Source organism: Grus americana, chromosome Z (genome assembly GCF_028858705.1).
Source record: "Grus americana isolate bGruAme1 chromosome Z, bGruAme1.mat, whole genome shotgun sequence".
Lineage (NCBI taxonomy): Eukaryota > Metazoa > Chordata > Aves > Gruiformes > Gruidae > Grus > Grus americana.
This window is the reverse complement of record NC_072891.1, coordinates 32,552,171-32,575,927: the sequence shown is the minus strand read 5'-3', so window position 1 is coordinate 32,575,927 and position 23,757 is coordinate 32,552,171. Positions and strand designations below refer to the sequence as shown.

General features: G+C 37.3%; 1 protein-coding gene across 14 annotated transcripts in view; it reads right to left on the bottom strand.

Moving 5' to 3' along the window:
- Positions 1-23,757, bottom strand: part of KDM4C (lysine demethylase 4C) — a 268,964-nt gene that overhangs the window by 68,912 nt on the left and 176,295 nt on the right. For 13 of the 14 annotated variants that reach the window (XM_054809237.1, XM_054809233.1, XM_054809234.1 and 10 more), the window contains 2 exons: positions 15,312-15,367; positions 12,072-12,180 (listed from right to left, as the gene is read on the bottom strand). In XM_054809237.1, coding sequence (XP_054665212.1) covers positions 12,072-12,180; positions 15,312-15,367 — 165 coding nt within the window. The remainder of the gene's footprint in view (positions 1-12,071; positions 12,181-15,311; positions 15,368-23,757) is intronic. The other variant, XR_008574612.1, reaches the window with a different exon arrangement.

Genomic DNA, 23,757 nt, shown 5'->3' with positions numbered 1-23,757 from the left:
GCGTGGGGTCCTCCACGGGCTGCAGGTGGAATCTCTACACCCCCTCATCCTTCCTCCATGGGCTGCAGGGGGACAGCCTGCTTCACCATGGTCTTCACCACGGGCTGCAGGGGGATCTCTGCTCAGGTGCCTGGAGCACCTCCTGCCCCTCCATCTGCACTGACCTTGGTGTCTGCAGAGTTTCTTACATCTTCTCACTCCTCCCTCTGGCTGCAAAAGCTCTCTCTCTCTAAGTGTTTTTCTACTTCTTAAATATGTTATCACAGAGGCGCTGATTGGCTTGGCCTTGGCCAGGGGCGGGCCCGTCTTAGAGCCAGCTGGCATTGGCTCTATCAGACACAGGGGGAGCTTCTAGCAGCTTCTCACAGAAGCCACCCCTGTAGCCCCCCCCGCTACCAAAACCTTGCCACGCAAACCCAACACAATGGCTAACATGCTACCTTAACATTAAAAGATAAGGTAGACAGCTACAGTTCTATTAAAGGGATGACAAACATGAGACACCATGCAAAAGACTAAAGGTTTATGTGTATTAACTCTTCTCCAAGATAAGAAGGTCTTTAAACCAAAGATTCTATTTGTAGTGACTATTTAGAGCCCTGTTGAGTTACACTTGCACAAGTACACATCTCCTACTACTGCTTTGATGTCCAAAAAGCAGAGGAATATATAATTTTTCAAATCCAGTTTAGGATATTTTCCATGGGCTCTACTTGTGTTCATATACCCTTATATCTGCACGGTTTCACAAAGTTAAATTTTATGCAATATGAAGTTAACATCATCACTCATTTTAGGAACTTTACACCGATTTATGTGTGATTTTATTATGGCATCTTTGGACACCCCACCTTCTCTGTTAAAAAAACAGACCGTAAGACTGGCTGTCCACCAAGAGAACTTTCTGTCATACTGTGTCACTCTGTAACATACAGGCTACCGGAGAAATTGGAAGATCATGTAGGCTGCAGTGCCATCACTACGATGTTGACATCGCTTTATGACTTATATTTGTCAGACTTGGACAGTGTAGTCTCTCAGCTTGCCAAGTGCCCTGCTGTGATAAGGTGCAAGGAATAAGTAAGCTGCTTAAGTTCAGAGCTGACAAGACAGATGTAATGCTTGCTGGTAATGAAAACAACGTACAGCCATTCCTGAAGACCACACAGTTAAACATATTGAATGTGCCTAGCAAATGATCTCGCATCACTACATCTATAGCAGAAAATATGCCACTCCTCCAGAGACAAAATGCTGTTCTTTGTCATTTGGGGTAATTTAAGACACTCATCTACAGTTCAAGCTATGGCTATCTAAGAGACCATACCTTCTTCTTATAACAATGGGATGCAAAACAAAACAGCAGGATGAAATAAATGACTGTTAAAAGAGCACACCGTAAACAAAGGGAGGACAAATCACTAGTCTCTAAAAGAATGTGCCATTTTTCCGGTAATAAAACTTATCTAAAACAGATACCTCATCCTTTTTCTTGGAAACTGCATATGTAGAAAGCTCAGAGAGAGCTACTTCAACTCATGGAAAAAGGTAATCCCTGGCAGCAGTTCAGAAATCATTCTCTGCTCTTTAAAATGAATATTAACTTGAGTTACTTCAAGTTCCCAGAATTTGCTGCCCAACTCAACTTACTACTTTCTTCAGCAGCTCCTTACAAATATTATTTCAAATAGTAGTCAGCTTCCTAAAGGAAAATTTATATCTGCTCATGTAGACAGGTTCTCAAGTTTATAATCTGAACTGGACCTTTTTCACTTCAGGGAACAGCTCTGACAATACTGTTCCAAGAACCACCACAGCAATGCCTTGTGGCACAGAACTTTAAATGAGAAAATGACAGAAAAAAAGTGGCTTTAAGTACCAAAATCCGAATTTAACCTCTGAAAGCTAATCATTATCACTGCACTGAGTTTCCAGCTATTTAAATTATGTCCAAATAATTAATTTAGCAATTACTCATCATACTTAAAACACACCAAATCCAAAAAACAGCACGAAGCATAAGCAACAAGGAGAACGAGCTGGAAGCGACCGCACAGCTGGAAACCTATGATCTAATTGCTATCACTGCAACCTGGTGGAACAAGTTTCATGACTGGAGAGCTGCAATCAATGGCTACAAACTGTTCAGGAGGGACAGGCCAGGAAGGAGGGGTGGAGGGGTTGCCCTCTATGTAAAAAAAATGGACTGATTGCACAGAGTTGTCTTTGAAAAACAGCATTGAACAGGTTGAGAGCTTGTGGGTGAAAAACAGCGGCCAAGCCAACAAAGGAAACCTCATGGTTGGAGTTTATTACCAGCCACCCAACCTAGGCAAGTCTGTTGATGAAGTGTTCTTACTTCAACTGCAGGAAGCATCACACTCGCAGGCTCTGATCCAGCTGGGGGACTACAGTCACCCTGACATCTGCTGGAAAAGCAGCACAGCAAGCTGTAGGCAGTCCAGGAGACTCTTGGAGTCCATCGAGGGTAATTTCTTAATCCAGGTGACAGACAGCCCAACCAAACGAGAAGCAGTACTGGACCTGTTGCTTACCAACACAGAGTAACTGATTACAGAGGTCAAGATCAGCGGCAGTTTGAACCGCAGTGATCATGCCCCAGTGGAATTCACAATCTTGAGGGGTACAGGCCAGGTGAAGAGTAAATTCAAGACCTTCAATTTTAGGAGAGTGAACTTTCAGTTGTTTAGGGAATTACAGAATGGGAGCTCCCCCTGGAAACTGCTCCCAGGGATAAAGGAGCAGAACAGAGCTGGCAGACCTTTAAGGACATTTTTCTTAGAGCACAAGAGCTCTCAATTCCCATGTGTAAGCAATCAGGCAAGGAGCGCAGGAGACCAGCATGGCTGAGTAAGGATCTCCTGGTCAAATTAAAGCATAAGAAAGAAATGCACAGGCAGGGGAACCAGGCACATGTATCCTGGGAACAATATACGGATGCTGCCCAGTTGTGTAGGGATGGGATCAGGAAAGCTAAGGCACAGTTGGAGCTGGATTTGGCAAGGGATGCAAAGAACAATAAGAATGGCTTATACAGGTATGTTGGTCAGAAAAGGAAGAACAAAGAAAATGTACCACCAACACCCCGGATAAATGAGACAGAACTAGTGACAACTAACATGGAGAAGGCTGAGATACGGAGCAATTTTTTTGTCTCTGTTTTCACTGGTAATGTCTCTTCCCACATCTCTCAAGTCCCTGAACTTCAAGGCAGGGACTGGCAGAATGAAGTCCTTCCTGCTGTAAGAGAAGATCAGGTTCCAGACCATCTGAGGAACCTGAACATACACAAGTCCATGGGACCCAGTGAGATGCATCCCAGGGTCCTGAGGGAAATGGCTGATGTAGTTGCCAGGCCACTCTCCATCATATCTGAAAAGTCATGGCAGTCAGGTGAAGTCCCCAGTGACTGGAGGAAAGGGAATACTGCACCCTTTTTTAAAAAAGGGTAAAAGGGAATTACTGACCAGTCAGCCTCATTTCAGTACCCAGTGAGGAACCAGTTGCCAAGAGGAGTTGTGGATGCCCCATAACTGGAAGCGTTCAAGGTCAGGTTGGACGGAGCTTTGAGCAACCTCATCTATTGAAAGATGTCCCTGTCAATGGCAGGGTTGCTGGAGTAGGTGATCTTTAAAGGTCCCTTCCAATCCAAACTATTCTATGATTCTATGACTCTAGAGGACATAAAACAGCGGGGACTTTAAAGGAATAAAAGTATAATGGAGCGATATAGAAGCACCCACTTATGCTGGTGAGGAGCCTTGTTTTTTTAAAAATGTATGCAATGTGTATATAGTCAACAGCACAGCAAAATTTATTCAAAGCTGCCCAAGACTTTAGGATAATAAAAAGGTACATTTCTAGAAGATTAAACAATACATCTTTATGGTCTCATAAGTCAAACTGGTAATAATTGCAGTGATGATCGGGTTTAAAATCTCTTACCCTGGACACAGAAATCTTACAAGATCATGGGAAAAAAAATTCTCTGTTAAATTTACATATAAAAATACCTTGGTTTGATGTGTATTCAATCACTATAAAACCAATATGAGCAACAACAAAACCAAAAACAATAGAACTCCCACTATACCTCGTGCATATGGTGATGAGGGATAAGCTTTCCTGGATTATACTGTCTGCAAATTCTTTTCTTACGGATAGAATTCTGATGTCAAATTTCTTTCTCCCACTTCTTAAAACATTACTTAAATTCTGCATAGACTGGACACGTTTAATCCGTGGTAGTTACTACACTTATGTTTCTGTCCCCTTCTTGGCTGTTTTAATTCTCACGCTTTTTCTTTTCCCTTATATATGATGTATGATTTTCTAAATCTACAGAAAATTTTGATATGCAATTAAAAAAAAAAACCTAAGGCTGAAAAAACCTCACAATCTAAATGTTAATTTGAGGTCCCGTCCCACCCAAACCATTCCATGATTCTATGAAATAAATCTAATGTTCACCAGCACCCATCATAAATATTCCTGAGGACATAAAGTAACTCTTAATAACTTAATCGAACAATGTATTTTCAAAATTTTATACAGAAATTAGGCAATGTTTTTCTCAGCAACATAGTGACACCAGTATTGACAAACAGAAAGGTAAACTAAGGCATAAAGTGACTTATCAAATATTACAGCATGTGCAAAGTTCAGATGAATAACCGTAGAAGGAGATCCCAATAGGATCTGCTATCTTTTTGGTCCAACTAGAAGATCTTTCAAATTAATACCACTTCTGAAAGCTTTATCAGGAGATTTAAATAAACATAAGCCAAAATAAAAGTAAATAAATTCTGCAGCTTTATATTTTTTTAAAAATTTAGAATGTTATAAAAATATATTTTTCTTTACTGATGTAAACTAAAACCATTTCGGTAACTCATGATATTCATGTTATTCAGTTGCTACTTTGCTGTCATCAAATTATTAGAGCTCAGAGAGTTACTCCATGCTTGATAATGTACAATTATTATCTATGAAATTAAAAAATTCTTCACTTTCAACCTTATTATTCAATTCAAAACTCAGTATTTAATTTATCTCTTCAGTAACATTCACCTCTGGACATGTATTTAACTTACAAGTTACCCTTCTCACACACTTGTTGCATTAATGTCCATTTCTGTGTCGGTGCAAAAAGCCACATACATATCTCACCTATACATGAATACATATTGTATAGACAGAGAGGAACTTCAAAACATAGACCTCACCCTATCAGGCCTACACATCTTATTATGGACTATTAATCATTCAGAACTTTAAAAATGTCAAAGGATTTTTATAGGGAAAAATCCATTTTCTTGCAGATATAGTCCTCTGTTTGCAAGTAAAAATAAATTCAGAGGACTAGTTAACATTTTAAACACTCTGCTTTCATTCTTAACAGACACGTCCATGTCTTCAGACATTATTTATAGCCATGCATATCTAACATTTTCCATATTTTTCATAAGACTTTATAGTATGCTACTGCTGCAAGATACAAATTTGACAGTTTGCAATAGGATCTGCTCATTGTAGCAAATTATTCTGACAGTAAGTACTATACAGCCAGCAGTGTACGTTCTTCTAACATACTTATTAAAAATCTTATGAACGCTGTAACTAAAGCATGTACACTAAATTGTATTTTGTACATGATTACAATGAGTCACTAATTTTTTAACAAGTTATACATTGCATCATTTTGAGTTTAACATTTTTTAAAATCAAAAAGTGTGCTATTTAAAGCTATTTCATTAACAGTTTTAAAACAATTTGGAAATATTTTAAAATCTGTTTCTCTTTCTATTTTGCTCCCATTGCCTGTGAATGTGTGCAATGAGTTAGTTAATGCGTGAATTTATGTATGGCATAATGATTCTCCTCAATTGTCCTTCCAGCAATATTTTTGGAAACACTGAAAAGTAATCAATACCTCTTTGTATTACCAGAAATACATGGCAACACTGGTATACATCACTGCAAGTATTTCTTTACCCTTTCACAAACACAGCTGCAAGAGTTCTACTACCCCACTGTAGTTTAACAAATGAATTTCATTACAAATTAGAACACAGAAGATCAGTAGTGTCCTCAAATGTCTTTAATCCTTTTTTAGGTTTCATACATCATTAAAATAGAATGACAGGCAGGAGAATATTTGCTCGTTCTTTTAAAAGCTCATACACATTTTCACTTTGATTCCATTCTTCAGTGGCATACCACAGAGAAACCTCCGTATTTTCAGAATTGATGTACCTTTCAAAACTATAATCTTTGGCTTTCAAGCTCACTATTATTTGCCTTCAGGTGCAAATTTTAAAGTGTATAGGCTTCTAAAAAGAACTTTATGGCTTCAGCCAGACACTGAAAGGCTTGTAGATCAGTCATCATCACAGTGTAAATTTCTTTTCAAAATAATGTTCCTCACTCAGAGTACACTTGTGCTTATACTCGGTTCACTTGTCAAATACAAATTTGAGGTCAACAAAAGCTTCAGGGCAACTTCAGCTATTCCAAAACTCATTTTCTACCTCTATTTTGTTGGAGAAATAGGATTTCAAATGTAAAAATAATAGGAAACTCTACAGATAAAGAAACAAAGGCATATTATGTGCATGTTTCAGTACAGCATTGCAGTGACTGCCTGTAAGGACGAAGTCAATCCAATACCCAAGCATTCTAAAACAACAGAAATATCAAAAGTGGACAATGTATTTTGCTATTAGGTTGATATATATTCTATTCAAAATATGACTTTAGAGTTGACATCTTAAATACATGGCTTTAGGATGAGATGCTAATGATTCTATTTAAATATTTATTTTGTAACAGAAGAAACATTTAAACACTCTCATTTATAATGTCTACTGTTCATTATAAGTCACATGTCTGAAAACAGTAAATGACACTAGGCTTAAGATTCCTGCTGGCTTGGATTCCTTGGCCACATAATAGTAAGTGGTTTTATTTAATTCTGTTTTAAGCCCTATGTTTTATTAAAATTGAATGACAGACAAGAGAGTACTTATTCTTTCTTTTAAAGGCTGAGTTTATGTTTGAGAGGTCAGTCTGATATTTTTCATCTCCAGAGACTTTTTCATGTAGCTATAGTTCATATTTATAATTACAGCTGAGTAATTAACACTCTTTTGAAAGCAGAGACTATGTAGGTACTTGGGGAAAAGCTTTTCCCTTCCCAAAGTAAAACTGAGTTTTATTGTCGACTTTGAAACATGCAGGAATCCAGGCTGTTTTCTATCACCCAAAGTCTCATACATATAAATAGTCAAGGAAAGTAGGTTTTCAAAAGCAGGAGTTTATACCCCAACTTCTCTTGGAGACTTAAGGACGAATGGAATAAGGCAAAAATAAAGTAAACAAATAAAGCTAAACTCAGCTAGAAGCCTCAGCTTTAGCTGCTTTGGTTGAACTGTTAGATGCTGTTAAACTGCTTTAGGATGGAAGCTGACACCACATTCATTCACGGCATAAACTTTCCTCCACATCACAGACTTGTTCCAAATTGTCACCAGCTGAAACTCTGCATATATGTTTAGACATATTTCATACCATCACTTCTCACCAACTTTGCCTCCCTTAGATCTGCTCCTAGCATTTTCACTGTGATTAAACAATATTTAAGTTGGCATTTGTGTATTTCCTGCCTTTTCACGCTTGCTCATATTTCTGCTGTTAAACTTGGAGACCATTGGAACAGAGACCATATGAACTAAGTGTCTGCAAAGCAGCTAGCATACTGTAGTTTATGTAAAATATTGTTTCAAAATGTGTGACATGGTAAGGTGTATCCCTCCAGCCATTTCATTTTAGAACCTGTGCATAAACATCTGAATTCAACACAGTTGTTTCCTAGCTTGATAATCACAAATTGTCATTCCACATGGCTGTTGGAACTCAAAATGTCTCATGGATGTGACCATCCAGGCTGAATCTAAAATAAAGGAAGAAAGCCTGACTCTCTGACAAGAGACCAGGACAATCTCATTTTCCCATTCACATAAGTCTCAAAAGAAGAGAAAAGGTATAGTCACAGAGACGTGAAGTGGAGAAACTACAGGTTATAGCGTCTTTGTGGAATGTTCTCTACAATGAGGTTGCCTGGGGGGCCTTTTGCTTTCACATGAAAAGTCAACTAGAGTCCATCAATATCATGGGTGTACACCCCTAAAATATAAGTGATGACACAACCTGTTTTATTTCAACACAGAATGTATCACATTCTTTTCTTTCACATTCCCCCATGAAAGCACAAATTTTCTATTAGTATTGATTTAGACTTTTTTTTTCATCCACTAGCATTAAGGAATAATTTTCAAGAGAATTAATCATTAACTTTTAATGAACATTTCACTGCGTCATATAAATTTTCAGCAACAATAGAACATGGCCTGTAATCCATTGAAAAAAGCTAGGGAAATATGAAAATATTTTGGCATTCTATAAAAACCCACTAACTTGCAAACATGAAACAGTCGTGTAAAACAACGTTAAAGCGATGAGCTACTGTAAGCACGACACAAATATTGATTTTTACTCTGGAAGAAATCAGTATATACTGAATATTTAATAATGGATTGATAGGAAACACACTGATTCCAACCCAAAATGTCTAGTGAATTAAACTATTTAATAGCAAACAGTATACATACTAGCTAAGCAATAAAAAACAGCCTACCAATATGTTCATGTTTGCACAGATGTTATTTAATTTGTCAAAAATAAAACACTGACTTTTTATTTCCTTTGATACTCGTTTGTAGATGGTACATTAAAGAAAATGTCAGCTCAGCCTCTACAGAACTCTGAAAACAGTAAATGTTCTGCTTATTTGGGGTTCTTAGTATTTCAGAGAGAGAGAGAGAGACATAAAGGGGTGTGGGAAGGAGGAAAAAAGGAGAGGAAGGGGGAGACAGGGAAAAAAGGAGAAATGTTTAACACAACCATAACGATTTGCTCCTACATTGTAAGACCCAGCTCTGGTTGGCTGCACGCTAGAATGTAATCTATCCTGTTACATTTGTTTTCCATTGTTTTCTGCTCAATTTAAAAAAATTCAACAAAACACGTCCCAAATTTTGTAAAAGAGTGACAGCAGAGTAGGATAGCCCGCATTTACTAACTATTCCATGCTTTAACATAAAAAGCGTTATAAAGATAGGGCCAAAAATGTATTTTCAAAAAAATTATTGCTTATGAAGGCTCAATATCAACAATGTACAAAACTTGCCTTTGGTTATACACTGAACACTCTCTGTCTTTGAATGATGGAGACTGATGGACAAAGATACCCTTAACCGAACAAACAGGATAAGCTGTGAAGCAGCAACTGGCTGCTGAAGAGCAGCATTGGTGATTCCCGCAATTTCAAAGGGGAAAACTGGTCCAAATCAATAGCTCACAGATTCCCAGAGCTAATGTCAGTGTGAATCACTCAGTATGTTTTTACAGAAGTTAACGGCAAGGCAGATGGTATCAGCTGTCTATTCCAAAGTATAGAGTGCGTGATAATGGAGAGGAATGAAAGATAAGAGTGGAAGTGGGGCCAAGTGGGGGGAAAAAAGGGATGGGAATTCCTAGAGAACAAAAGAGAATTAATTTAGATGTAACTCCTGGGGTTGCCCTGAGGCAACGAACACAATGTCAGTGGGTATGACAGCATAATTGTTATTCTGTAGCAACACCAGTCACAAGTGACATAAGGATCACGTTTGATTTGAGAATGATGTGGCATATATATGCAACCTTTTTAGAGAAGTAGGAACCTCATGTTTCAGGAAACAAGAGAAATAATTTACAGAAAGTATCTAATACACAGGCCTTTAGAGAAAATATAACGTATCCATGCAATTCCATCTAATATCCACTTTTTAAAATTTTTTTTTAAAAAATACAGAATACTACAATGTTTTTCAGGAGACTATGTTTAGCTATGGTATTCACAGTGAAACAGAGCAGAGTAAAACCATCAGATACAGCAACTTATTTGCAACAAAAGCCAAAATTTAAAAGCAGATAGACTGCTGGTGGTTTTAGAGCAGATTTTTCTCTGCTCCTTTTACCAAGGAGCAGCATTTTATTGGTCTATTGACATTAAATCATTACAGAGCTTTTTGAAATGGTCAAACTGCCTACTTCCCTTAAATTAGTACAAGCCTAGCTATTTCATTATAAATTCAATGTCAGAAACTAAGTCTTGGGAAAGTAAGGTTTAATGAGCCAAACCAGGATTATAGTGCTTCCTTCCCTCACAGTAAGGCTGTCCACTACCTGCAGCAATCCTACATTTACGGCTGTTATAAAGTACCCTGCCTCTCATTTTTATTGTATTCAGCTGAGTTCATTCATTCCACTCAAATATACAAACTCTTTTACTTTAAAAAACAGCATTAAGGAAGGCAAGTACTGTATTTCTAAACATTCAGAGACTCAGAGGAGACTAAAAGGGTATATACAGCTTAATACAATCTGTAGTGCTTCAATGTCATTTCACGTTGAAGGAAGCCTTCAACAACTGAAAAAGTACTAAGGACTATAAGCAATCTTCTATCAACTGAAGAAAAGAGAAGAAAAAGCTCTCAGTTATAAATAACTGATTAACATAATTGCTTCATATTCAACAGAAATTACCTAGGAACTGTAAATCATGTAACTTCACAACTTTTGTCTCCATACCTTCATAATCAGTGATTTAGAAGTAATTCAAGCCTTCTCCAAAAGTCTCTTATTACTCTTACAACAGTTCAAGTCATGGACAGCCCAGAAAATAAATTTCAGTATCTGGTAAATTAAACATTCCTGTGTTTTCAACCCCTGAATTAGTAATATCCAACCAGGCACATGTCTGTGACTGTTTAAGATCCTCAAAATATAAGACTGAACATATTAAATTAATTCTCAGTGCTTCTGCTAGTTTTATTTTCAGATTAGGAAGAACATTTTTATAAAAAGTTATACATACTCTTTAGAAATGTGGTTTAAATTATTTTTAAAAGGACATGTGAAAAAAATAATTTTAAAGTTTTGAACAAAAATTTAGTACTGATTACCATTTGAAGGACAGGCTATCAATTTAAAGCAAAGTGGCACCTACATATTTAGAAATACAACTACACGAAACACAAAAGATAATGAATGAAATGAAATGAAAATGTTATGAAAAGATTAATAGTTCAAAATGAGCAAGTATAAGGTCAGAGAGACCAAGAATGACTTTGGAAATAGTGTGGGGCAGATTCAGAAAACTGATGATATCTTTTCCCTAAGATTTTGAATGGCTCACTAATCACTTACTTTCTATCAGATGGCACCACAGTGATGCACACGCTGACAAATTAAGTAATTCTCATGTAACACAGCAAGGAAAATACTCTTATATTGCACTTATGCGTATCTTCTGCTTATGTACATCAACCATCTTGAATGACAGTGTTATTCTAGATGTAACACAGGTTGCAACTGTTAGTAAATGATACACTTCTATTTATGTTTTCCACCAGCTTTTGAAATTCCTCAGAAAACAGGGTTTTTTTCATCCAATATAATGTGTGATCTGTTTTGTGCACATTTTTCAACACCCAGATGGCAGAGATACCACGTAACAGATCATGCATCTTTTTACCTTCATAAATAGTTCCTTGAGCTAAAAATACATTATAAAAAGACCTCACAAACAAGTACTGTGTGATATTCCCAGTTTGTTTGGCTTTCAAGACTTTTATCACCAATACGGTTCCAAAACTGACACTTTCACAGCTGACACAGGTCAAGTTTGTTATTCTTCTTTTGGGGAGGGCAGGTTTGAACTTCTGTTACTAAAAACACCAAAGGCTTTCAACAGTGTTATTGAATTGCCATTATATGTCAAAAAGCCCATCTTGATAAAACCCTGGTTATTTATTCCTTACCTTAAACACAGTTTACTGCTCTGTACCTGGCAATAATCATCACAATTCAGATTTTTAATACATTTCAAATATTGGAACACCTTAATAGCAAAGAATATATGAAGCACATATAAATATACTACTCACCAATTTTAATCTTTGTAAAGGTATTCTGCTAATGTCTATCGGTGTACGCTCTGTGACATTACCAAATCTGACTTCTGGGATGGCAATTGCACATATTACATGTGCCCACCTGTGAAAAGTGGCAAGTCAAGAATACCACCAAGAAACCCCATAGAAATACAAGTGTTTAAGATGTTTCATTACTTGTTGTGTCTTTTTTTTTTTTTTTTTAAAGGCAACCTTCTCTAGATACTTCCTTATTAGGATTTCCTAAGCTTGTTTGAAACATATTTAACAAACATTAAACACTACCAATTTGTGTAAATATAATTTCAGACTGGGGTTTTATTGTAACATTTTTTTAAGCATCTTTCACATTCAATTTATTAAGTGCAAAGGTTTTGCAGTTGTGCTATCCAGGTGCATACGTAAAGACCACACTATTTGATTCGTGTGCAATTTATCACCAACAGCATTTTGGATTAACATTACTCAGACCTGAGTAACTATTCTTAGGCAACACACATGACCACAATCAGTCATACATCTATTGAAGCATAAAACAAAGTATACCATCAAGACCTTCCGTTTACAGACACAAAGGCCTAGAAGCAGCAAACTGATCAGGCTATTGCTGTAATGCCCAGCGTGAACTGGATCCCCTCTAGCAGTGAAAGCACCTGTCAAGTGCCTAGGACCAGTGCTACATGTCAGGCTTCAATGCAACTTCAGAAAACTTCTCGGATGTGTCAGGATGATGCTATGTACTTCCTATACTCATCAGAAAGCACTACTATATCCTCCAAATACTGGCTCAATGCATAAATCTCAAAATAAGAAAGGCTAAATGAAACTTAAAAAGCCTGAAATTAATATTAAAAGTGCACATTATATGAAGAAAAAGAGAAGCTAATGACATTTTTATTAACCAAGAGTAGCCTTCTGAGACTATTTCTAAAATCTTTTTTAGGGAAGGTAAACATTTCCATTCCTTGGCTCATACTTAATGTATTCTCAGCCATTCATTGTACATCTTGTCTCATTACCCCATTGGCTCTTTTTTGTAAGCCCTGAATGCTTGCCTCACTCTACTTCCTGTAGATCTCCAGAGACACACATTACATGAGCATCTTAGCAGATTAACACGAATGCGGACTGGAGCTAAAAGAGATAGAGGGTGATGCAGCAGAATAGAAATCATTTCTCTTTCCTGCACTAGAGTGGTGCTATTTCAGTAATTCATCTTTGACAAAAATATCTGGAAAAGTGTAATATGATATATAGGGACTAAACAAACTGCTGTCACGTGACATTAAGGTTTTATTGGCCAGTGTGAAGTAAGAGCTGTATGTAAAGATGACATATTAATTAGAAAGTTATACAGTTCAGCCCAAATGAAAGCTGATAAAGCTTGTAGATCTATCATCTTATCATGGTGACAGTTTTGTTTATGTTCTAACTTCAAGAAAAAAGTCTTGCTTTGAGACTTTTTCAACTTTTAATAACACCCTTTTTCTTTTCATTGCTGCCTGCTCACCTGCAAAACTACATTGTCTTACCATCTAAGCTTTACGAGACAGAAATGCTATAAATAAAATGCCTCTTCAATAGATCTTCACTCAAACCTTCATACTCTGACATCTCTCAACCTAACAGGACTCAAAACAAATGCCATGTTCTGCTGAAAAGAAGGAATCTCAGCTCTCCTATATGGTAAATTGTCACCACTCCTACCCGCCATGTTTGATTAATTAGCTTTTAAATCTAAGTAATGCTCATCCTACACCTCTAATCAGTATGTGAGAGGGAAAGGAGTGAAGAGAATGCATGTGTTGGATTTCACACTTATTGGAGAAAAACGAATTAATTGGAACATACTCTTCTGAAAACTCTCAAAAGTTTGGACTGGTAGCTAATACTGAAAGACAGATTAAAGACTCAACAATGTGTAGCAACTGTAACATGGTATGGAAACAGGAAAATAAGAGTTGAACTACTTTTACAGAACTCCCATTTCATAAATCTGTAACAGAAACCTATAGAGGAATATAATGCAACCCAAAGACTTTAGGTATAGTTTTGCAGAGAAAGTAACTTTCTGCAAACCTCTGTGTATTTTTTTCTATGAATAAATCTTATGAAACATTTCTAAAACATTTTAACTGATCTACAAAAAAAGATGTACATATTTTTAAAGATACAACATGCAATCTATCAGCAGTAAATACCAAAAGGGCATGAAAAATCCTATTGAGATAACACTTTTGTCATTTTCTTTGGGGGGGTGGTAAGAAAAGCAAGTAGCAAATTCAGGGGAGTTTAAAACAAAACTAAAAAGCAGCTGAGTATTTTCATCTGTTGGTCAAAACATCTATTAAAATGGTTACAATATGAATGCCTTCAGAAGGTAAGATCCAGGCTGTAATTTTCACATAAAACTTCCTCCTAATCGACAATTTACAAGGGTCGTGCAACTAATTGCAAATCACTGAGTGGAAGAATGTTGCAACTAGATCACCTCTTACCACTGCATTCCAAAGGGTTAAAGAAAGAGGTCTACATGATATTGCTAAGTTACTAAAATAATTAACTATGAGAAGATTCAAAATGCATAAGGACTGTTCCACTATTGGGCTTCAAAAAATATTAAGCTGTAACATTTTCCATTTTATCTGTTAGGGTTACTTGCTATAGCATTCTGTCATCCAAATACGGAGAAAAATGCTGATGCTGTTAATAGCATGATGTCAGCAACGATACTATTTTTCACAGTGTATGACAGAAGTGTATTTAAAAAAACCCACTTCAAAATCTAGAATTATTTTAATATTAATTATAATAAAATAAATAAAAATAATTCATTAAAAATATTTTATCTAGAATTTCAAAGGTACTGTATTAAATTCTGTAATCATAAATTTCCAGGACCACAGAAGAAAATACATTTCGCTGTTTGATAAGACTTAGCCATGCAAACAATGATAAATGAGCTCTCATTTACTTTCTTTACACAAAGGCCAGCAGAATAGAATTTGGAACAAGGAAGTGTGTGCAAATACTAAAACAAATGTACATTTCAGCATCTAACTATTTCACAAAATGCCAGTGGCACATTTCAATAGGAATAATGTTAATTCTGCAATGATTCAGCTTAAAGGGACACTGTCAAGTAATTAGGTTTAAAAATGCTTTGTACACGGGAATGGATTGGGAATAAAGTTTAAAACAAGCACATACAATGCCAAAGTATATATTACTTACTTCTTGTCAGTAGTTTGCTTTAATGCACCACCTCTCAAATTGCAGAGACAACATTCCTAAAAATAAAAATAGTGTAGAAAAAAGTGAGCTTTATTAACTGGTTACAAATCAGTTTTATTCAGCTGATCTAAAGGATATGTAATTTGCTAATGTAATTAATTACTGGGTTACAACGTGCCACTTACAAGCATTGCATTTTCTTACAGGAAAAATACAAGAATACAATAACGAAAATGGAAACAAAAAAACTAAAGAAAAATAAATTTTAAGTATTACTCTAAATGAAGTGCCAGAATCACTTTGAAAGCTATATCAAATATGAAGGCATTTAATCAGTACTGCCACAGAAAGGCTGGACTTGCCATGCAGCTTTCTAAGGGGGAAAAAAAAGTAAAATGACATGTAATTAGTTTAATAGAAGTTACTGAGAAACTGACTTACAAGCCATTGATCCAATTCGAATACTTTGAAAATCTATTTCTTCCTGACAGTTCTCAAATTTATAAACCTACAGAATATGGGGAAGCTTATGCTTTTTGCAAAAGTTCCCTTTGTTGCAGTATACCTCCACTGTCTTGATTGTCAGTACAACTCCACCTGCTTTCAGGGCACTCAGCAAGGTATATTTCAGTAGTTCCCAAATAATATGCCAAACACACAGGGCTTTTCCTACCTCTACTTAAAACTGTGGCTTTGAACAGACACACAGGCTTTTCTACTTTCCAACCCTTCTCTTCCTCTTCAGTCTCCTCCTTTTTCTGAATCTACCTATCCTATTTCTTTTTTTTTTTTTCTTTTTTAAATTGTCCCTTCAAAGGAACAGATGAGAAAGTGTTTCCAATGTTAGTTATTTTTTCCTGTCTCCATTTTTCTGGTCTCTTAAAAGAACAAAAAGCACAAAATGAAGTTAAGATATCCTGTGACTGTATATCTATACACAGAGAGTTGTCTCCTGAACCTCTACATTTAAGTTGCCTTTGCAGAGGAAAAAACAAACAAACCCATACGTAATACTGTAATACTCCAGTCTGACCTCATCTTAAAACCTCCAATACTGAAGATTATCAATGTCTGCCAGAAATCTAATTGAATAATTTATTACATATCCTATGAGAAAAACCTTTCCTAACTAAAAAATACTTCCTTGTGACAAATGAATCTTCTTTGCAATTTAAGAACATAACTTTTTGCCTTACCTACCAAAACCATGGAGAACGGGTAACCTATCCTCTCATTGAGTACCCTTTTAACTACTTAATATTATTGTATAGTTGTAAAGAAGAGAATTGAAGTTCATCACTTTACCCACAAAAGCCTTGGGATGGGACCTAACATGTTCCAGATCAGTTCCTTTTGTAATAGTAAACATTGATATTAAATCAGGAAACCCAAAGGCTCAGAATACCAATTCCTTCAGGCAGGCAAAGGTGATTGAGAAGCAACCGATAGTTTCAGCATATAAAGAAGAAAAACGGAACATAAGGAGGCAGCCATTACAGCACTGAGTGGGAGCTTCAGCTTGTACTGTTTGTAACTTCTGCTAGTTTCTTCAATAGAGGAAGCTGCTCAGATGGGGAAGGACATCACTGCATAGGATTTCTCCATTTGGCTGTTGGAGAATAAGTAAAACTGTTTCTTCCACAACCAACATTTGTATTCAATTAGCTGCACCTTGGTGAGAATGCAGCATCTTAGGAATGCTTTCCTTGCTTCATCTTAGGAAACCTTCTCTTCTATCAAGCCCAACACAAGAAGACAGAAGTTCACTGGGCTTGAAGGGCAGTGGAGAGAAGAAGTGGAAGGGAGAACACAGAAAGGAGGAAGGGATTGAGGGAGACAGGGAGAAAGGGAGGGAAGAAGGCAGGGATGGAAGGAGAGACAGAGGGAGGGAAGGAGACAAGGGTGGAAGGTTATTTCTTCTCGTTCTCTCCTAAGGGCCCACACTCTTGAAGACAGAGCAAAATAGCGGGAGCTAGAATTACTCTAACACTAATTAGTCTTCCGCTTCTCTGTGAAAGAGATATCAAGTCAACAAACTTCATGCCATTCTAGATTCACATGCAAAATTCAGTTTAATGTACCACCTCCTATTTTAGTTTCAAATCATTACCCTTTGCAACGCTGTTCAACCATTATACATAATCACCCCTTTCTTTCCTATACATAATTATCTTCCAAATCTTTGTAGATTCTGGTATCTTAACCTCTTGGTATATTTTTTGGCAAGCTACACATATTAAATTCCCTTAACTACTCTTCAAGGTGATTCAAATCATCTTCACATTCTGTCTGTTGCCCTTCTTTGGATGTCATTAGGATAGCAAGGTGCTGCCATCTACACAGGTTTACTCTCGAACTATGTGAAGAACCATTACTGTCTGTCTTATCCTGAATATATTTTGGTTTCAAAAAAACATCACTCAACTGGGAAATTTACTGAACTGCATAGGCATGAGGTAAAGACTTTCCTAAACTAGATACTAAGGAATCACATTATTAAGGCTTTATAGACATTCATTCACCATGCTGAAATTGTTCTGAAATAATACAACAAAAATTCCACTAAACAGTTAATGGGCACAGTGCACTGTTTTCAGTAAAGTACCACTACAGTCATGGGAAATTTGCTTCTAATTGGCATTCAGTTCTTAAAGGCAAACACTTATATGTGAAAATTACAGTGTGAAACAGTCTGCAGATCTTTAAACCTACCTGGGAATCCTGAAGACTACCTTAGCACAACCACAGAGTAATCCTATAGCACTGCATCCTCTTCAGTCTGATTCACCTTAGAATCTTGCTTACAAATCAGCAGAGGAAAGATCTATTTCTTCAGCTCTTCCTTTGACTGATCTTAACACCCTGAGTAAATGGGTCATCTTTTCTGCTATCAGCGTTGCTCATCTTTATAAACAGTGCCTGGCCACCATCATAGTGAGATATTGACCAATAGAATGTGTCCAACTTGTTAGATTTATATATGACAGTTGAACGTGCAAGATAAAAACAGTAAAAATAGATGGGCACATGTCTCCATGATACGAAAGTAACAAAGTAAATGAGCCAAGCAGCATAGAAAATAATACTTAAAATAGAACACACATTCAAGAGGAGTCAAATACCATATTCTCCTAAAAAAGGAGCAATGCAGGACTTCTTAATGACCTGATCCCCAACTCATGTGCAGTTCTGCAGGAGCATGAAGCTTACAATGTAGAGGTAGAATAATATCTGCAGACTGGAGAAGAGAGCGTGAGTCTGACTCAATAGAAATCTTTGTGGGGGAGAAAGCTTCATTCTCCACTTTCAAATTTAGAATTTCAGTGGATCCTCCAGCTGTGAATCCATCATGATTATTTTTAATTGGAGCAGTTTCTTCATATTTGCCATAAAAAACCTTTAACTGACTACTTCTCTGTTTTGCAAAATAACATTTGTTTTGCCCCTGTTTTATAAGCTTTGATGTTCTTATGACAGCTTACTTTGAAATTATTACTTGAATAATAACGACCTTTTCCTGCTTCTAATAGGTATTTTTTACTTTTAAAGAAAATCTTAATCTGATGATCTGCTGTGTAATTTATTAATGCAAGTAGAGAGAGAGTCCAAGGCCCTAAAGAAGTTCCACAAGCAAGTTAAGCTAAAACAGCACAAGAAAAGACTTTAAGATGTTAACAAATTTCTTCTGAAGGTTTACTGTGTCTTAACCACTGTAAAAACAAAGAATTGTGAATCAGACACTGCAAGAGACAGAAGTCATAATCCTTATCTACTAACTGCAGAGCTTTCACACTAAGTTAAAAAAAAAATAAAAAAGAGAAAAGAAAAAGGGGTGAAGGAAAGGCAGCCTACAGAAGAGAGAAGGTGGCTGTAAATATCCTCATTACCAGCTGGAAAAAGATTTCCCCTATGCAGGACCCATAAGAACCAAATATAATCTCTTCTCAAAACCCACCTATACAAATCTTTGGTGAGTAGACAGTGGTGGTGGTGGTTAATGATTGTTCACTGACCGCTGGATACAGGCTGTAACAACTTATGCCCATAAGAATTAGAAAATTTCAGAAGTGTTCATAGCAAACCTGCGTGGGAAGGATCACAGGCTTAATGCCCATTAAATCCATTTTGTAAATCATGCCTGTATTGCAATATATTGTCCTATATCCATGAGACATGGATATTACTTTACCCTTCAAAATACTGCAAGCAATGAAAACACAGGGGACCTGATATTTAGAAAGACTAATATTCCTAATACAGGTATACCTGCCATGGATGGCAGTGAAATCACATAGACATTAACAGTTATTACCCATGTTCTCACAGACAAAGAGGGAGAGTGTTAGAGCATCCACATGTGTCTGCTCTCAGCACGTGTGTAAAAATCAGGATACGAATGGACTTAATTGCAGAACATCACCTTAGAACATATTCAATCTCTGATTCACTATTACTTTGCAAATCCTTTAAAAAAGTGATTTTGTAATTTGTATTTGCATTATATAATAATTTCTTAAGCATATTATTTTACACTTATCTAAATTAAATCTTAGACCATTTTAAATTGCCCATCTGCTTAAAAAATCTCCATAACATTCTAGAATTACAAAATAAAACTCTCTCTTCCTGTATCTGTATAAAGTAAGATATCTCCATATAATTCACAAACTTTAGCACACTAACGTTCACTTCATCTTTTAGTTTTTTAGTAGAAACGATGCATTTTTTTCATAAAAATACAGATCATATCCACAGTTTCTGGACTAAACACCTCCCCTTGTTTACAATGAAACTGAATTTTGCAACCAGCATTCCTAATCTGGTTTATTTTTCATTTCTCTGTTTCAACCACTGCTAGAAACTGCAGCAAAAGCCTGAAGTCAATGTGAATTAACCTTGCTTCCTTCGGTAGATATATCCAAAACATGTATTACCTGTTTTGGGAATTATATGCTACTCCTCAGACACAGCTCCATATTAAAAATTGTTGCATGGATAAATATCACACAAAACCCAAGCCTGTTCACACTCATTTATATTTTAAAATGAATGCATTTGGTTGTCTTTGAGTATTTTTTACACTGCCAAAATTCAAAGTCATATTGACAGTTATGCTTATAAAAAGCAGTTTTCACACTTCCACATTTGCATACTTACTTCATCAGCAATAGCATTCTGTATAAGACAGGAAGCTGTATGACACAGCAAGGCAATAGAGTTCAGCCAAGCCATAGGACAGGGATATATAGTAAGTCATATAATGGTTATTCTTATGGACAACTGTGAACATGCCCCACACAATCCCCTTTCTTGTTAAACTGCTCTTCCTCCTTTCCTCTAAGGCCCTGTAAATTACAACAGCATCTGCAAAGAACTATATTTATCCAGTTAAATGAAATATATAACCTATGTCAGTGGATGAAGACTGAGTAAAATAAAACCTATGTTATTCCTAATGAATTTTGTCTGACACATTTTCAACAACTTCCTTGTAAGATGTAGTCCACATAATCAACCAAAAAATCTCTTCCAGCTCTTCGACATCCCTGCCATTAGGAAATTTTTTCATAACAGCTAACCTGAAGATTCCCTGCTGTAGCTTAAGCTTTTTTTTTTTACTTTATGTATCATACCCATGAAAACCAGATTGCCCTTTCCTTTTTGCCATTTTCCATCTACGGCATCTTAGTAGGTTAAAGAACAGCAACTTTTTCACCCACTGTCTTGATCACCAGCCATGTTTTCCCCTCTGAAATGCAATGAGACCAACTCCTGAGTGATGTCAGTGTGTTGGGTTTGCGTGGCAAGGTTTTGGTAGCGGGAGGGGCTACAGGGGTGGCTTCTGTGAGAAGCTGCTAGAAGCTCCCCCTGTGTCTGACAGAGCCAATGCCAGCCGGCTCCAAGACAGGCCCGCCGCTGGCCAAGGCCAAGCCAATCAGTGCCTCTGTGATAACATATTTAAGAAGTAGAAAAACACTTAGGGAGAGAGAGCTTTTGCAGCCGGAGAGAGGAGTGAGAAGGAGTAAGGAGTGAGAAGATGTAAGAAACTCTGCAGACACCAAGGTCAGTGCAGAAGGAGGGGGAGGAGGAGCTCCAGGCGCCGGAGCAGAGATCCCCCTGCAGCCCGTGGTGAAGGCCATGGTGAAGCAGGCTGTCCCCCTGCAGCCCATGGAGGAAGGATGAGGGGGTGTAGAGATTCCACCTGCAGCCCATGGAGGACCCCATGCCGGAGCAGGTGGAAGCACCTGAAGGACGCTGTGGCCCGTGGGAAGCCCACGCTGGAGCAAGCTCCTGGCCGGACCGGTGAACCCGTGAAGAGGGGAGCCCACGCCAGGGCAGGTTTGCTGGCAGGACTTGTGACCCCGTGGGGGACCCCACACTGGAGCAGTTTGCTCCTGAAGGTCTGCACCCCATGAGAAGGACTCCATGCTGGAGCAGGGGAATGATGAGAGGAGTCCTCCCCCTGAGGATGAAGAAGCAGCAGAAACACCGTGAGATGAACTGACCGTAACCCCCACTCCCCGTCCCCCTGTGCCGCTGAGGGGGGGAATGTTGAAGCCGGGAGTGAAGTTGAGCCGGGGAAGATGGGAGGGGTGGGGGGAGGTGTTTTAAGAGTTGATTTTATTTCTCATTGCTCTACTCTGTTTTGCTTAGTAATAAATTAGATGAATTCCCTCTCTAAGTTCAGTCTGTTTTGCTCGTGACGATAATTAGTGAGTGATCTCTCCCTGTCCTTATCTCGACCCATAGGCTTTTCGTTATACCTTTTCTCCCCTGTCTAGTGAATGAGGGGAGTGACAGAGCGGCTCTGGTGGGCACCTGGCCCCCAGGCAGGGTCAACCCACCACAGTCAGGCAAAGCATGTTTAGTTGATACATCTTGCATTCTACTTCTAGGGATACATGTTCACACAGTGTTCACCTTTGGATCGCAGTGACTTGCTAAGCTCACACACTATAACCTTCAGGACCTCTTCTACAGCAGAGGCTGGTAGAGTTGCTCCCAATTCCTTTGTCTGTATTCTAGCTTCAGTATCTTGCACTTTTCCCTGCTTAATTACATCCTGTGTTCCAGAATATATCAATAATTTATCAAGATCTTGTTCATTTCTGATTAACCTTACTTCACAAGCCTCATAAAAGAAAAGCTTATATTCAGCAAACACCAGGTGCAACAGGTTCTGCACAAGGGATAACTATGCAAGCTGCAGTTGGTCAGGTCAGGAAAAAGAAGACAGTACAGTGTTCCAGAGATGCCAGTAAAATCATGAGGGACTTGGAAAAGGGCTTGACTAAGTACTCCAATACAATAACTAGTTGATTGTTATCAAAGAGAAACAGAAAGCAGCAGATTTAAAATAAACAAACAAAAATGTTCTTCACAGAATATATGACTGTTTGGCAGATGTGGATGCTAAAATTTTACACCACTTGAAAAAGAAGCTGCACAAGTTCATGAAAGAGAAAGGTTACCTTTTACTTAGTAAATACAAAGCTACTGTCTTTGGCTAAGGCAGTTTCTTATTTGCATATTGTAGGAGATTGAGCGAGCATTACGGAATGCTTGCTCAAGACTTATATTCTTCCCCAGGTATTCATTTCTGGCTGGGCTAGAGAGAGGATAACAGGCTAGAATAGACTTTGGTTTAATTAATTACGGCAGATCTTACTATTCTATGTAACCTGACATTTTAGAGCTTTACAAAGTACATTTTAAAATGTTTTAGAAAAGATACCTAGATATTAGGAAAATCCCCTTACTTGGCACTGCTAAGTACGCACTGCATAATACATTATATATAATATACATTTAATTTAGTTTTCATGTGTTTGTAAGGTTTGTGATTTCAAAAAACAAACAGAATGCAGTCACTGAACTTCATTATTATATTATTATTACAAAGTTATTGTGATAACTTTATTATCACAGCTTTATTTAGCAGTGATACCAGAATGAATCATCTCAAGAAAGTACACGTTTGGCTAGCGGTTTGAAGCTTTGCAAGTGTTGGTAATGTCTTCAGCACTAAGTAGGACACTATTTATCCAGTTAACAATACATTTCCATATTTTTCTTCCATTATTTTCCACGTGTGTCTGTTGGGTCTGACTAGCGTCTAAAAGCACTGAAAAATCTAAGAACAGTGGTTAAGACAGGTTTTTTTTCCCAAATTTTTCTAGTAAGAGGTCGGAACAGTTTTAAGAGTGAACCGCTACAAAGCTGCGTCACAATAATGCTGACTTACTAGTCTCATTTAAAAGTAGCTAGTTTGTAGAAAATCGTAACTAATTAAAACAGACATCTAATCTTGAACTCTGCCACAGCCAAGTCAAATAGATACAAATTGTATGGCTAAGGCTGATAAACATCTTTTGTTTTCTTCAAGCCACTCCTGTGGGGTTTTTAGAGAGGAACCTTTGAACTGAGAACAGATAGCCTTAGTCTT